Source organism: Onychomys torridus, chromosome 1 (genome assembly GCF_903995425.1).
Source record: "Onychomys torridus chromosome 1, mOncTor1.1, whole genome shotgun sequence".
In the NCBI taxonomy this organism is placed as follows: domain Eukaryota; kingdom Metazoa; phylum Chordata; class Mammalia; order Rodentia; family Cricetidae; genus Onychomys; species Onychomys torridus.
In genome coordinates, this window is record NC_050443.1 from 130,495,006 (window position 1) to 130,512,327 (window position 17,322).

The 17,322-nt window shown below is 46.7% G+C and overlaps 1 protein-coding gene across 14 annotated transcripts in view; it reads right to left on the reverse strand.

Annotated features, from left to right (window-relative positions):
- The window catches only part of Stx3 (syntaxin 3), a 50,218-nt gene extending 33,717 nt beyond the window's left edge, over positions 1-16,501 (reverse strand). For 6 of the 14 annotated variants that reach the window (XM_036205774.1, XM_036205765.1, XM_036205784.1 and 3 more), the window contains exon 1: positions 16,237-16,500. In XM_036205774.1, the coding sequence (XP_036061667.1) occupies positions 16,237-16,266 (30 nt within the window). In that variant the 5' untranslated portion in view covers positions 16,267-16,500. Of the gene's footprint in view, positions 1-16,236 lie in introns of all 14 variants that reach the window. The other 8 variants (XM_036205827.1, XM_036205853.1, XM_036205863.1 and 5 more) reach the window with 5 other exon arrangements.
- Positions 16,502-17,322: the final 821 nt, after the last annotated feature.

Sequence of the window (17,322 nt, forward strand, 5' to 3'; positions counted from 1 at the left end):
CAAGTTCCAATAAGCTGCTTCAAAGCATGAGCTCACAGCTGGAGCAAAGATCTTCCTGTGTTTAGAAACCACCTATTGCAAAGAAAACCATGCTGTTCTCTATCCAAGAGCTCATGTTTATAAGGAAAAGGAAGTTCTTCCCCAGCCCCTGAGCAACCTCAGGGAGTGCAAACCTTCTCAAACTCATTCACCTTCCACCTCAGAATTACAAAATGGCTGTCTAGAGGAAGTGACTCCATTCCCATCCAGCAACAAAAGCCTGAGCTGTTTCTACATTCTCCCGGACAAGTGCTATACAGGGCACTGCTGACTTCTAAGCACACTCTCACACTGGCTGTTGAGAGTGGAGGTGGGGCAGGGAACCGCTACACTTGCTTCATCACACCCGTCAACGGCTTACCCTCAACGGCTCAAAACTCCACAAGCAATGAAAACAGCCAGGCCCCACATCACCTGTTACCACCCCCACAAATCCAAAATTCCCATAGAAATCTGCAACCACCTGAGAAATCTCATTTTTCTGTATGGTCTGGGACAGTCAACATCCCAAACTTCATAGCTATCTATATTCAAGAGAGAAGCTGAACCTGAGGGTCCTCCTACTCATTCCACAACTATCTCCTAAAAAACTCAACTAATTATATCCTCCTGACACTTAAGGTCATAAAATGATAGCTCATCTCCTAGGACCAAAATCCCTTGGCCCAAAAGAACCCACAAGGGCCTTTAAAATCTAGCCACATTGCCGGGCAGTGGTGGCGCACGCCTTTAATCCCAGCACTTGGGAGGCAGAGCCAAGGGGAATCTCTGTGAGTTTGAGGCCAGCCTGGGCTACCAAGTGAGTTCCAGGAAAGGCGCAAAGCTACACAGAGAAACCCTGTCTCGAAAAAACCAAAAAAAAAAAAAAAAATCCAGCCACATTCACACTTGTCCCTCAATGCATTCTTGAGATCAGCCACTTGAGATTCCTTACATTTCTAGTCACAGCATTCCTTTATATATAACATCTTTCTTTCCATGCTGCCACACAAGGATTCTAACCAAAAACCACATCTGTCCAACTACCAAAATCTTATTCATCCTTAGACTTCCCTTCAGACAGCCTGATATCTGTCTCTCCCATGCAAAATTCAAGACCTCCCTTAAGCTCTCACCACTCTGTAAAGACCTTCCATAGCAACCGCCATGGCCTCCTGTTATCAATCTGTAGCCAGTGACCATAAACTCCTGGATCTGGGTTACCATGTGGATCTGTTAGAATACATTCATTGGTGTGTCTGCCTGCCAGCCCAGGGTACCTCCTATGGAATGCTCTTTCACCCTTCCCACCTGATTTTGGGAAGGCCACGGGATCACTCAAACTCCCTAAGAAATCTGTGTTGTGAGAAGAGCCTGAAAGAAATGAAACCTAGTAAACCAATGGCAGCACCTTCCTCTCCTGAGCCCCGCCCCCATTGGGTGCAGGCAGATTCTACAGATCTCCCCTTGTATTCTTTCAGTTAGCTCAAAAGTTCTTTTGCTCATTTAGCCAAAATCAACCTTATCACCTTCAGTTAAAGTACAACGCCATAATTGTTGTAGTGGTTTGAATAAGAACAGCCTCCAGAGGCTCATATATTTGAATGCTTAGATACCAGGGAGTGGCACTGTTTGAAAGGATAGAAGGACTGGGTGTGGCCTAGTTGGAGGAAATGTGTCACTAGAGGTAGGCTTTGGGGTTTCAAAGGCCTATGCCAGGTCCAATATCTATCTATCTATCTATCTATCTATCTCTCTCTCTCTCTCTCTCTCTCTCTCTCTCTCTCTCTCTCTCTCTCTGTGTGTGTGTGTGTGTGTGTGTGTGTGTGTGTGTGTGTGTGTGTGTGTGGCTGGCTGGCTGGCTGGCTGGCTGGCTCTGTATCTCTCTCTCTCTGTCTCTATGTCTTCCCCTCTCTCTGTCTCTCTCTCTCTCTCTCTCTCTGTGTGTGTGTGTGTGTGTGTGTGTGTGTGTGTGTGTGTGTCTGCCTGTCTGTCTCTGTCTTCCCCCTCTCTGTCTCTCTCTGTCTCTCTCTCTGCCTACAGATCAGGACGTAGAACCCTCAGTTACTTCTCCAGCACTATGTCTGCCTGAATGCCACCATACTCCCTGCCATGATGATAATGGACTAACCTTTGAAACTGTAAGCAAGGTCCAATTAAATGCTTTCTTTTATAAGAGTTGACTTGGTCATGATGTCTCTTCACAGCAATAGAACAGTGACTAGGACATTTATCAATAATTTATTTCATGTTTCCCAAGTATTTAATAGAAATTGAATTACTTCTAGCTGAATGCATTCACACTAGCCTGCAACCTCAATTCACACATCAGTTTCCAATGTTTGAGACCAAATGTTCTATTACTCAACATCCCTCAACATCCAAGCCTCTTAGAGGCCTCCACAGGATCCTCTCCAAGGAAGACACCTGCACTACTTCCTAGGAAATACAAAGCCATTCTTCCTCAGGAAGTTAGCAAGCTTTTATTAGGAGCATCCTTTTTAAAGGATTTGTTTATTAATCTATTCCTGTGTATGGGTGCTTTGTCTGCATGCATGCCTGCCTGTGTAACACTTGCATACAGTGCCCATGGACAATAGTAGAGGATTTTGTATCTACTGGTATTGGAATTACAGACAGCTGTGAGCCACTATGAGGGTGCTCAGAATGGAACAAGAACAATAAATACATGATCTTAACTGCTGAGCCAGCTCTCCAGCCCTGAGAATGTTTTTTCCTAAGAGGTGGTCTATCAGCTCCACTTGGACCCCAAGTATGTATCTGATACACATATACACACAGATACAGCCACATGATGTCAATTCAGAGTCCAAAGTGGCACACATGCTATGGACGTAAGAAGAAGCTACCTCATGAATGGATCAAGGGAAGTTTCCAGAAGCTGGGAACAACTGTGGACTGGAACACGAGAAGCGGACACTTAGTGGTTATCATAACATGAGCTTCTAAGACTAGATAGTATACAAGGACTTCCAAATGCCCAGAATGGCTCTTGGCTTTGAGCAGGCTTGAGACAAGAGGCCTTGTCCACCTTTAGTGCGAGAGTGGACTAGGAAAATGAAAAATAGCCCTTGGTAACCTACAAACTCCGTCTAACACCTGTTACCATTCTAGCTGTGAGACCTCACTCAAGCGCCACACCTGCCTAATTTTTTTAAACCATTGTTGGTACTAACACCACACACTTTATTACTTGTATGAGAATCGAAGAAATCACATATGGAGATCTTTGAGCACAATACCGAGCTCCCACCTCACCAACATCTGCCAGGTGTCAATTTCCCCATCACATGGCATTAGATGAAGGCATAGAAAAACAGAACCTGTAAGGAGCAGAAGACCCTCCCTTCCCCTTCCTAAAGGCTGCATCTGTAAGACAGTTCTGCCGGGACAACATACACCAGGGTTATAATGTGGCCCTATCACATGATAGTCACTGAACCCAAATACATGGCTTAACATCTCTGAGCCTCCACTTCTTCATCTATAAAGCCAAAAGTAGGTTACAGGGCCTTGCTTGAGTAGTAGGCTCTGGACCATTGCAACAGCCTCCCCAACCACTTTTCCAATTACCTCCCCAACTCCCAATATACGAAGTATCACCTCCTGGACAAAATCAAAGGTCTGCTCTTTAAAACCCTTTAGAAGATGACTGTGCATGTCAATCTCCCTGATCAGCACCAAGCACTTTCTGCCCCCACCAACCTGATCCTACCTACATCTCCTGCACATGCCATGTTTACTTCTGTTCCTGGGCTTTCTACTGGTACCATGGTCCTTCATGTAGTTCATGGGGGGGGGGGGTTGAATAGGTATGGCCCCCATAGACTCATGTGTTTGAATGCTTGGCCCATAGGGAATGGCACTATTTGGAGGTATGGCCTTGTTGGAAGTAGGTGTGGCCTTGTTGGAGGAAGTGTGTCACTGTGCGGACAGGCTTTGAAGTCTCATATATATGCTCAGTGTAGCAGTGGCTTCTGCTGCCTAAAGATCAAGAGGTAGACCTTTCAGAACCATATCTGCCTGCATCTGCCACGTCCCGCCATGATGATAATGGACTAAATCTCTGAAACTATAAGCCACGCCAATTAAAATGTTTTCCTTTATAAGAGTTGCTGTGGTCAGGGTGTCTCTTCACAGCAATAGAAATCCATATATATATATATATGAACTCAATAAAGCACTGTAAATGTGCACTACTTCTCACCAGCCTTATTGTGAGTCTAAGGGTCTTTAAGGTAAAATAGGACTTTGGGAGCTGAATGCAATCTTAAGGGTGCCTGACGCTAATGGGATTACTCTGGATTTGGATGTCCATCTTCTCAGGCTGAGTTCTTCCCATGTATAGCCTCTCAATACATAAAGTAACAACAAAATTTAACCCACATCAGGAAACGCAAGGACAAGGCCATGGTCTTGTGTCACCTGACATCACTGGACCCAGAACCATTCTCTGTCTTCTACAAAGTAGAAGCGGGTGGGGCTCCTTTCTTTCTGATACAGGTGGCTGTGGTAAATCATGTTCCTCAGAGTCTGTCTCCCCAACACCGGGGTGGGGGCAAGGAAAACACACTCTGCTCTTTATCCTCAGCTCACATGACTGAGCTTAACCAAGAGAACATCAGCATCAATATCAAAGAATCAAGATATGTGGGAATGAGGACGTTATAGTAGCTGAAAGTTCAGCCACAGGCAGAAAAAAATGTGCAGGAGAACCACAGCCCGGACACACACTTCCTCCTGATGCCTCTCCTGGGGGGGAGATGAAAGATTCCACCAATGACTCAGGCAACAGCAAGCTACCCAAGGCTTTAGCTCCCCTTCTCAAGCCTACAATGTACTCCAAATGTCAAAGACAACGGCAAAGGCTGACTCCCTCCTCACACAATAGCGAGTGTTGAGGAGCCCAGAATGCAACCTCAAGCAACTTAACCTGTAATTCTTGGGATTGCCTTTTCCTCAGAAGCCTTCTCCACCATCCTGTCTGTCTGACCACAGGTGGCTCTTCATCAGCTCATATAATAAATAAATGTATTTGCCCCCTAAAGCCACTACTAGGTACTTGGTGGCTGTAACAGCCTACTTTCTTGCACATCATGTGAACAAATCCCATCTACATGCTGTAGCTAAGAAACTGTTAGTCAAGGTCTTACAGCTACTGGTTGCAGAAGCCACAGCTTGGGCATCGGGCCTCTGCCCTCAACCCTTTTTACTTCAGTGCTCCCTGCTCAAAGGCTACCGTCAGCAGCAGCTTGGAACATGAAATTGGCAGCCCAGGCATGCAGAAAGTACCCTGTACTTTGGAGGTATAGGCCTTGGCCACAATACATGTCTTTGTTAAACATTGGCTTTTCTCACCAAGTAAGGAGCTGAGCTCTCCAATGTGGTCTGGGGGGAACCCCCAGGACACCTCAAATGTGCCTCAGAAACCACCCAGCATAGTCAAGGAAGGGGAGCCCAGAAGGTAGGCTCCAGGGCCCCACCTCCCTCGTCAGTGTGCCAGAGCTTTTCCTTCACTGGGACCTGGGAGAGGGGAAAAGAGGGAGGGAGGCAGAGAACCACTCAAGTAGACAGCAGCTAAGAAGGAAGGGAGGTGAATCAATAGACAAGAGGACATCTGGTCACCACACCCCATAGAGGCTAGTAAAGGACTGTGGCTTGTGGGAAGGAGCCCTCCCGGCAAGCACAGAAGAACACAGATCTTTCCATCTTTTCCCCTGATTGAAATAGTTCTTTACTCCAGACAGACTCTTCATTATAGACTCAGTTTTCTCTTGACCTGTTTAATTCAAAGGGACGATTACATATCCTTTTTCTTACCCCAGCTGGCCACTTCTCTAAGGCTGTCTCCTCTAGGACCAGGGTCTGTGGACTCCCAAAGACACATACCAACCACTCACTATTCATAGAGCCCCAGACACATGGACACACACATGCATACAGCGGCCTAATCTGAGTATTCTATTGCTGTGGAATAATCCTTTTGTACACTGTGACGATTTAATAAAAAGCTGATTGGCCGGTAGCCAGGCAGGAATTATAGGTGGGACAATCAAACTGAGGATGCTGGGATGAAGAAAGGCTGAGTCAGAAGAGTTGCAAGGAGACCAGAGAAGAGAGATGGACATGTCACACTGAGAAAAGGTACCAACCCATGTGGCAAAGCATAGATAAGAAATATGGGTTAATTAAAATGTAAGAGTTAGCTAGTAACAAGCCTGAGCTATCAGCCGAATATTTATAATTTATATTAAGTCTCCAACTCAGTTATTTAGGAAGCAGCTACCAGTTATTTGGGGACAGGCAGTTGGGACAGGAAAACTCCACCCACACCCTGTCCCTTTACTTTGATTTAAGGAACCAGAAATTCTAAGTGAGTATGTGGGTTCTCAATGGGTATCTAGTGCTCTCTGTTCCTCCAATGAAAAGTCATATGAGCCTTTTCCAATGCCCAGTTCTCCCAAGGACAATGTTCTTTCTTAGCAAAACCGTCCCTGAGAGATCACTTCCTCTTTTCACTGAATTTCATCTTCTGCAACACTCTTACCATATGAATAAAGAGGAAATCGGCAGATAATGATACCCTAGGTAAGCCTCCTGCTTTTCCTTTCAACATCTTGTTCTAGCTGAGCTATTGAAGGCAAAACATTGGCCCTACTTGAAAGGAGGTAACACTGAGGAATAAAGGTCATTATCAGATTAGGTCAAGACCAGCAAGCCAGATGTCAAGAGCCAAAGCCTCCGAGGATGCCTCGTACTTTGTCACAAACATGACAGTAGATAATACGTATGTTTATTTGTCACAGGCACTTCCACAACTTCAAATGTGTTATTTAAGTCACACACCAACACCCTGAGGGACAAATATTACTTTCCTCACTTACAGACTCGGTAACTGCTAATTAGGTTAATTAATCATCCCAAGCAATTTAGCCATTAAATGGCCAAACAGGACTCTATGCTAGCAGAACTATGGGAGCCTCTGCCTGGACCCACTGCAGTGCCTGAAAGTGTCTCTCTGCAGCCTCAATGACAAATCTTCATTTATTTTAGAGGATGCTACAACATCCATAAATCTAAGCTGAATGAACCTATATCCTCACATGAAAGAGACATCCTGCATGTATTCCTACCTCTGTTCATAAATATGGAGATACACAGGTACATCTGACTTCCGTGGTGAAGACCCAGCATGGCCCTTCACAGCTATGCGCTACCCTCTTGAACAGGTTACTTCTCTCTGCCTCAGTTTCCTCAGTAAACGTGACCGGGACATTCTGCTCACAAAATTCTTGTGATGATCAAAGCAGCTATTACATACAAAACATTTAGAGCAACACATTACATGTGACTCCAGTGCCAGTTCTCAGAGACATCCAATGAGGAGGGAAACTCCTACAATCAGTTTATTTCATTTATTTTAAGACTTTCATTTTTCTGCTATATGAGTTTTTTTTTTTTTTTAATCCTCTGATTTGAGGTCCGGCTACATTCTCACAAATGTACTGCTCTTATTGTCATTCACTCAATACTCTGTCCTTTCTGTTTTGATTTCTATTGTGTTATTTTGAAAGAACTTACTGAAATTCCAAAATGGGAAAACTGGGAGACTACTACTGTATCATTATCCAAGACTCTCACTGATTCATATCCTGTGGAATTGGATGTTTTCTTATGTCTTAGTATAGGGTCAATAAATTTCTTCATCTTCTATATATGTTTCAAAATACCTTCCATTCAGCTTGTGAAAACAAACCCGGAAATCCCATCCCCACTGCTGAGTTACTGTCTGCCTGGTTTTGGGTCTCAAGACCTCAGCTAGATCCGGAGTAGGGCAGTGAGCATTCTCATGAGAGGGAGGAGGTGAAGGCAAGCCTTCTGGGTAGATGTTCCAGCTGCAAGCAGTTAGGAAAGCTAACTCCTTGAGAGTCACCAGCTAATATGGAACAACGGTCATTCTGGACTTCTCTTGATATGATCTAAGCTTTACTACTACATTTACTTGGAGGAGGATCTCAAAGTTTCATAACCAACCACCACACCCAAAATACTCTCCTTCTCCCCTAAGGGTTTATGTGTTCCGCATTCATCCAACAGGAAGAACATCTAACATTTGCCAAGTAATAGTCCAAGTGTTGGAGACTCACAGGGCAAACTCAGCATCCCTGGCTCCAAGTTCTCTCTGGCTAAATTGGGAGACAGCTGGGCAAATAGATGACTCCAATACCATGAGGAAGGGAACAGCAATTATAATGAGAAATTGTACACCCAAGACAGGGTGCCCAACCTCACCCACACATGGAGAGCCTCGCAGAGATGGGAACCTAAAGGAGACTGTACGCAGAGCAACATTTTGAGAAACCTGTGAAAACTGAGTGGATTTACTCAGAGGAACTTTCCATTAAGACCAGTCTGAGTGAGAACACCACACCCAGCCGTCACTCTCATCCTTGAAGCCAGGAGAAAAACCTCACAAAATACTTTCTTCTTCCTCCTCCTGAGCTCAGCTTCCCTTGAGCTTTCAACCCCTGCTACAGTGTCCTATCCTGACTTCCTCTCCCTCCTCTCCCTCCTGTCCCGGCCCCTGACTACCTCTCAAGGCCCCTGACTACCTCTCAAGGACTGAGAGGAGGAAGGAGCTGACAATGTCTCATTCCCTCCTCGGCTCCCTGCTAGATCCTTCCTTTCAGCCCATCCCCTAACCGCTTTCCCAGCATGATCCTTCTACAATACTCCAATCACAGCTACAGCACTTCTAAGGAGTGCACTCTCTATTTACCATGGCATTTAATCCCTGCACCGTTCTTCCAGGTACTAGCGCCCAAAGATGCCAGCTACCCTGCCAACAGTGTGTGCCTGAGCCACTGGAATCCGGAGAGATTCCCTACCCCCATCCCCACTCCAGCTGCAGCATGTAGCCCTGGCCCAGGGACATGCATTCCTAAAGCACTGTAAAGTGGATATCATGCCAACAAAGTCATGAAAAACCAGGAAAATGAAGAGACTGTGTCTGGGGACAGAGGAAGCAAAGGAGGAAGCATGAGACGTGGACACAATGTGGTGTCCTGGCTTAAATCCTAGAACAGAAAAGGGATTTTAGTGGGATAACAAAAACACCCAGATAAAGCCTGGTGTTCAGTGAGGACTCTGGTACCAGTATCTCATTCTCTCTTTGATGAATGTACACTGAAAAATGAGATGTTAACAGGGGTGAAACTGGATGAGAAGAAAGGATCTCTCCGTACTATCTTTGATAAATCTGAAAATATTTTTTAAAAGAGAATTTATTTAAAGAGCTAAACAAACCTCATGCCATACCAAGCTGCCCTAACCCAGACAGCTGGCGTACCCACGCTCTACTGATCTCTTTAGGCAGGAGCTGAACTTCACTCTGTCTACACACACACACACACACACACACACACACACACACACACACAGAGGGAAATGTTGCCATAGAAACAGCCAAAGGTCACAAAGCAGGGTGACCTAAAAGGAAAGACAGTGGTGGGAGAACACTGAAGTGGCCATACCCAAAGGAGGCTAAAGCCAGGTTTATCTGGGACTACCAACCTCCGTGTAGGTAAATCCATCAACAGCGTAACTGTTCATTTACTGAATGGTTTAGTATTCATCTTTTTATACTTCAACTGGGAAAGAAATAAATGATGTATGTGTGGGCTGCTTTCTTCCAGGGCCCCAGACCTGACAGGACTGGAAGCTTCTGAAACTGCAATACTCACGACACATGGCTATGTTTGTATCAACAAAATAAAGAATCTGTGGGAGTCAGGGAATGCACAGTCATGTACTTACCCTGGGAAGCTTCCCCATGTGATGACACCAGAGGCTAGCCTTAGGGGATGAGAGGGATTTTACCAGGGGAAAAATGAGGTAGCTAGGTTTTCACTTAGGTATCCACATATCCATCATTGTCTTTCTGATCAAATACAGCCTCCATGACATCCTGACCTGGAGTTTTGGTAAAGGGAAGAGGCTTGGAATTCATCTACCCTGGGGATGAACCAGTGACTTTTGGCTTCATTAGCAAAGTCATGGATTCCCTGAGTAAATGCTTTACTCCAACCAGGTAAGGTTTCACCAACCACCCAGAGTAGAGCAAGAAATGTCAATCATAATAATGAATGCATTATTTATCCATTAAATAATAAGAAATGAATAATATTTAAAAAGTGTAAGGGATGTATGAGAGTCAAGCTGATGATGGCCAGCAGGCAGAGAAGGTGTAACATGTGACGACCATGCAGAATGCTGGGGACTGGGGCATCCTTCATCTACTATTGCTGGGGGAAGGGAGGGTACACAGTGCAGTGGGAGGTGGTCTGATACAGTGTGGGAAAATAAATCAAAGAGGCAAAACAAACGTGTTTATTTGATCCCACCACTTCCCAGCGGAGGAGGGATCTCAATCAAATCCAAGCCCCACATCACTCACCTGTAAAGGAGAAATGGTGTACATCATCACCTCACCTTATAGAATTGAGAGGACTAGAGAGAAAGTGTGCCGGGCATCAAACCAAAAGCCTGCCCAATAATAATCTGCTCAGTAAATGATGCTTGCTGTAGTTCACAGGACGACAAGTCTTAAACAGAAGATACAGAATACAAAGAGTAATTCAGGAAGAAACTAGTGAAGCTAGGCACAGCGGCTCACAACTTTAAGCCCAGCAGTTAGAAGGCAAAGGCAGGCAGATCTCTCTGAGTTCAAGACCAGCTTGGTCCACACAATGAGTTCCAGGACAGACAGGACTATATTGTGAGACCTTGTCTTAAAAAAAAAAAAAAAAAAAAAGATAATGAAGTTAGTGGATGGTGGTTTCAAACCTACTCAGTGGTAATAAATTAAAAAAAAAAAAAAATACTAACTGCCGGGCGTTGGTGGCACATGCCTTTAATCCCAGCACTCAGGAGGCAGAGCCAGGCGGATCTCTGTGAGTTTGAGGCCAGCCTGGGCTACCAAGTGAGTTCCAGGAAAGGCTCAAAGCTACACAGAGAAACCCTGTCTCAAAAAATAATAATAATAATAATAATAATAACTTACTTAGTTTCAAAACAACATAGAGCTAATGCAAGTGGCTGGACTGGACAGAGTACTCTAGGCTGCAGTTAGGGACAAACGAACAAACAAACGAACGAATCCCATAAAGAATGAACCTGTGGAGCGGGGCAGGAACAACAGCAGTAGGAGGAAGCACTGGGAGGGAGAGGACAGTATGGACCTGCCAATCCCCTAACCTCCCCCCAATCTCACAGGAATAAAAATAAAATTAATCCCCTTCTCTCATCCAAGCATTTTCTCTCTGGCCTCCAGCTGATGGGTCTATAATCCTACTCAATCCCTATCACTCTCATCTCTGCTCCCGTCTACTCGCAGAAAAACAGCCCTCCCAGGGAATGAATCCTCCCTGGTACAGGAGGAGGGGAGGAGGGAATCAGGCTGGTCAGAAATCCTATTACTAAGGAAAGACAGAATCTCAACAAAGGGCGAGTTGGTATGGTAAGATTTATTATGCTCCAAGGCACAGAGCAGGGATAGGCAAACACTCACTTACTGACTAACCTCAACTTTAAAGCAGAAGTACAGCCCTTATTTCTGACAGGATTACAGCACATTACTCTAAGGAACTCTGCTCCCACAGAGATCCGGAACTTCTGGTGGGGAAGGACATGGGCAGGCCTTTAGGTAGCAGCAAGACCAAGACAGGAAGAGTGAAAGGTTAAGCCTAGGCTGTAGAGCAGCTGATTCATTACTGGCCCCTAATGGTTCCGGTCTTAAACGGTCCCATATATCCAAGTCATTTAGTTTTGTTTGTAGGGGGGAGCCAAGTCTTGACCTTGATTCTATACATCACTGGTTACTCAGTTTGCATTATGAGGCTTTACTTTGTTTCTTTTTCATGAAATAATTTGTTTTCCCTCCTTGACCAATTACTCTTTAAGGTTAAGGACTTTGTACAATAATTCTGCCAAACCTCTTATGCAGCGGGATACAAGCTAAATACGGTGCTAAAAGTTGTGATTATGCTGGCCAGGATGTACTGTAAACACACATACATACACATACACACACAAACACACACCACACCACACCATACCACACATCTCTTTTGATGTTAGCATGCATGTTTTTATGTTATTGATGCTTTATATATGAAGCACTCACCAAAGGCAGAGAAAATCTAGGATCCACACCTTCTTCCAAATAAATTCTATTTGAAGAGACTATATTAGATTTGAAGAGGGGCCTCCATTGAAAAACTACTGCTGGGAATAGCACCCCAGGGCTCATCTCCTATCTCCCAGAAGCCAGTCAGCAGGGTCTTCCTGCTGTTGCTATCACAAGAATTGCACATCACACCATCTAGCCCTCTGTTCTTTCTACCCAACTATGAACTTCCTAAGTGCCAGAAACAAATGTTGCTCGATACTACATCCCAGCATCAACTGTGGGGCCTGGCACACAATAGGCACTTAGTAAATGTTTACTGAATATAAACAGGAACACACAAGAGGTTTCTGGGCCAGAAATTGTCCAGCAGATTCAAAGTTCAGCTAGTAAACAACCAGAAAACGCTGATGGGAGCCCCTGAGGAGGAGCAGTCAGGAGATAAGGTAAGCCAGGTCATGTGACTACAGCCTTAGACCCTTAGGTTTAGGGAGGACATTGCTCCCAGGGAGCTAATTATGGACAGCTCACATGTACTAGAGTAGATAACCATCATTGATTGTCACAGATTATCTCTTTTCACCTGTCCAGTGCCCCTGGGGGAAAGACTGATGATCACCTTGACAGGTGTGACTCTGTGTCTCAATCCTTGGGGACTCCAGGCAGTAAGACAAAAAGCATTTCACAAAGCCACACATTCTCAGGGTTCATGGAGGTCTTCAATCTCACACTTCTTCCCTCCCTTAAGAGATGCTCAAATTCCTACAGCACTCAACACCTCAACAATCTTCCTGCTTGCCTCTCATGCTAGAGGACTCAGTACCTATTCAGCTGGCCTGCCCAATTCTTAAGCAACCAATTACATTTTCTTTTTCTGAGACAGGGCTTCTCTGTATAACAGTCCTGGCTGCCCTGGAACTCTCTTTGTAGAAATCAGGCTGGCCTCGAACTCACAGAGATCCTCCTTCTGATTTCTACCCATCAATCCCACATCTTCCCCTCTTATCTACTCACAGCCAAGCTAGTCTCAAGCACATGACACAGCCCCCACTATCTGAAGGCAGCCATCACCCTCTCCCCCCTGGGGTTTAGAAAGACATTGCACAGGCTGCTCAATGGGAAATGTATTGCATTCAGGTTAGCAAATGTTTTTTGTAGATAACAGGAATCAGAGAGAGACTAGGCCCTATCTTGTTGCCAAAAAGGAGGTTCCTGGGATAAGGGACGGGAAGAAAGGGATGATACACCACAGAATGGTTGATCATGCACAGAAACCTTAACATTCTTCATGGAAACCATTAATACAGGCAGAAGCATCTTCTGAGACCAACCGATTTTTGTTTTACAAAGGAAACATCAAGAAGCTCAGAGGTGAGAGTACCTCCTTTAATGCTTTGATAATGCCCATGCTGTCAGAGCGCCTTCTAAATACTTGTGTTTATGCCCATAGATCAGTGCTGCTCCCAACCTTGGTCAGGCAAGCACCTTGGTGCAGTGGGCAGCAGTCAGTGCAGAGACTCCTAACTGGTCCGTGCTGGGAGTGAGTGACCGCTGGGCACTCAGCCCTAGCTGGGACATTCATATCGCCACCAACCAGACTCATGGGGTATAGTGGAAGAGGAAGCAGAAAAGATGTAAGAGCCAGGCTGGGAAGAACTGCTATAAGATGCTGTCTTCTGGATATGACATGACTGTAGCACTCAGAAACCCATAGACAGAAGTTGTGATGGCCTGCACAAAATCTAGTCAGTCAACATTCCATCACAGACGGGGGTGGGTTCGTGAGGCTCCACCCCCAGGTGAGGAGCTATTGGCAGTTGAAGGTTTGTAGGAAAGGAGGAATCTTTATTTTTTTTCCTTCTGACCTGGTAGGCTGCCCAGGCTCTGGTAGATGGCCCCATACTCATTTGCATGCAGGCAGCCCTTTACTGGACTCAGTCGGCTATATAAAAATTTTTAAAGAGCTAAAGAAAAGAAGACATGAAGGTACAAAAGGGAGGGTATTGGAGGTTATCCCAGAATACTGGAGGGAGGATTTGGGTCCAATATGATCCAGATATGTCGTATACGTGTATGAAATTGCCGATGAGTAAAGAAACATAATCAAGAAGCAGCCGCACAAGGTGAAGCTGCCAGAGGAGCCCAGCTGTTAAGTGTCAGGGCCTCAATTAGAGAAGTCTTTGAACCTCAACTCAGTCCTCTTTGCATCTCAGGGCTCCAAAACAGGGCAGCAGCCTCCCTGTGGTTTCAGAACACTACCATAATAACAGCACCACAGAGCATGACTTCCACTACATTCCAAAGAGTGAAGGGGAGAAACGTATCATTAGTCATTAGCCCTGTTTTACAGAGGTTGACCCTGAAGGACTGAAAGGCACAGGGATTTGCTCCCGGTTCCCTGGAAAATGCCCTATTCTTGGAACTAAAAGCTCACTTAAGACTACTCGGTTGAAAAGAGCCAGGGAGTGTCTTAGTCCAGAAGCAGATTCCCTAACTAAAGGAAGGGAGCTGCCTCTGACTGCTGTTCAGCTTTGACAGGGGGCATCCCCCCTAACCCCAGAGTGAGCTCCAGCTTCCCCACCTCTAAAACAGAGACAAGTAAATTATGCACTTTAGTTAACAGGATGCCCTGAGGCTCAAATGTAAAAGAGCAAATTGGGGGCAGAGGCTCACTCCCACTAAGTAAGCAACTGCCCCTTCCTTCTCTTGCTTCCCCTAAGCCTACACTGCAGCCCAGTACCCAGAGCATGTGAACGGCGTCAGGAAGATCTCACCCTAGTAAGGGAGGAGAAAGTAAAACAATTACAATACCAACCCGCTGGCCACCAACATTTCTATTTTTTTAAAAAAAAAGTTATGGGCATAACACTTACTATGTATTAAGTCCTATGTGCCATACACAGGGCTCTTCTGCAGGCTCGCTTGCTTTTATCTTGCATAACTACTCATTTTACAGATAACAAAACTTAAGCTTGGAGTTTAAAGGGTAGCCAGTAAGCAGCAGGGCCGGCCAGGACAAAGCCCCTGCGCTAATACTTCCCAACTCTAAGGAGCTCATTAATCACCTGGGAGGATTCAGTGAGACCTTCACCAGGTCTTGGCTGAGTCCTAAGCTGATGCACTTCTAGGCTGGCAAGTAGATGGAGTCGCCTGTGAGTACCCAAGGCTGGGCTTTATATTCCATTAAGGGGCAGCCTGTATCACTGGGTGGGTCCCCAAAGTTTCACACTAGCCCTGCCCCGTAGAACGTACTCAATGACTTATTAAATGAATCTCTATCTCAAAGTTTCATACTTCAGCACTTCCCTTTATCAAGTCCCATTTGTATCATTCCGTCTTCATAACAGACCTAAAAGGGAGGGTGATTCTCACTTGACAGACAAGGAAATAGGCTCAAAAGAGTAAGTGACCTAAGCTTTTCATCTTTTGTGCGGCAGACACGACCACAGCTGTCTGGGGGGGTGCAAGGAAAAACAGAGACCACCAGATGGTAGGAGGAGAGCCCATCCCAGCACCTGACAAGCTCACAGCTCTAGAGGTCACCCGGAACTCTCAGCTACTCCGGGGATGGGGAAGCCCTGCCCGGTGCTCCAGGAGGGAAATAAGGAAGAGAAGAGGAAGCCGATTTGGGGCACAGTGCCAGCCGGCAGAAGGCAGCTGGTGAGGTTGAGTCTCCTGACTTCACCATAAGCCCCACTGATTTCAAGTACCGGGGTGGGTCCAGCTCTGGGGAACCCTGTCCAGCTTGCGGTGGGGAACAGGGATAAGAGGGTTACGGGCGTTCAGGGAAATCGCTGCTAGGTGATGAATCACCAAGCACATGACCCTGCAGGGGAGGGTACAGAGCTCCGCGGGATGAGGCGGGGGCTTAAGGACTGAGGCCTAGCTCGCAGAGCACCCCGGCGGCCTGGGTTAGGGGAGCTAAGGGAAGCCCCTCTCCCACACCACTCCTCCCGGCGGCTGAATCCCGCAGCCCCGGCCCGCCAGATCCCCGGGTTCTGCAAACTCACGGCCTTCAGCTGCTCCAGCCGGTCCTTCATCCTGGCCCAAGTGCGGGCGGCGAGCACCGCGTCCCAGGTGAGCGCGTCCCAGGTGAGCTGCCTGGAGCGGCAGCGGGTGCCGGCCGGGGCGAGGGAGCTGCTAGCGCAGGCGGAGGCGGGCGGCGGCCGCTCACGAGGAGGAGCGTCCGAGGCCACCGAGGTCCGCCGCGCCGCCCCCTCCGGCCCCCGCCGGCGCCGCGCTCCAAATCCGGCTCCCGGACCAGCGGCGGCTCAGCGCCCGCCCGCCCCTCGGCCCGCCCCGTACCTGGGCCGCGCCCCGCGCTCCTGCTTAAAGGGCCCGCGCACGCGCTCCAGCGCCACCCGGTGTGGCGTGGCATCTCAAGAAGCAGAAGCCTTCGGGGTCGGTCCCCAGCACCGCAGGGCAGAGAAACAGAGAAGAGATCTGTCTAGCTTCGACCCCATATTTTCCGTACTGCCCTCCGCGGATTCGTCCCGTTAAAGACAAGCTGGTTCCCGCTCCCTTTGATTGGGGACGCGGGAGCGGGTGGGGTGAGGGATTCTGACGATGCTCAAGAGATATTCCGCCTCAAAGAAGGAATCTACGAGGTACAGAACTGCCCGGTTCTTAGAGACCTGTTCCAGAAAACATAACTGGAGATGAGACGCAAGTGGATTCGGCTGCGGCGACGAATTAGGGGGGTTATGCAGCTGGTGACCACGGTGCCTCTCGGAGACGTGTAGGCGATTCCGTCACTTTTTACTAACAATTTGAATAACTGTTTAGGGAAATCCTGTTCCTCTAGAGAATTCCGTTTCCATAGCCATAAATCAGAAACTACTTAGCAGTTTGCTACGAAGCCTGAGCGAGGAAAGAAGCCACTGACTTGTAACTACAGGGCAGGGTTGTAGGATAAAGACGTTTGGTTTGGAAAACTTAAGCCCCACACCTCCCCATGCTCTAAAGAGCCTCGGGATTTGAAGGATTTTTGAAAAAGTGTGGTTCTTCTCGCTGTCCTTCCCTCTTCAACCGTGCCCCTTCTCCCGTCTCCACACATTGGATTTTGGCTAACAAATGGCATTTTAAGCTGGGTGGCG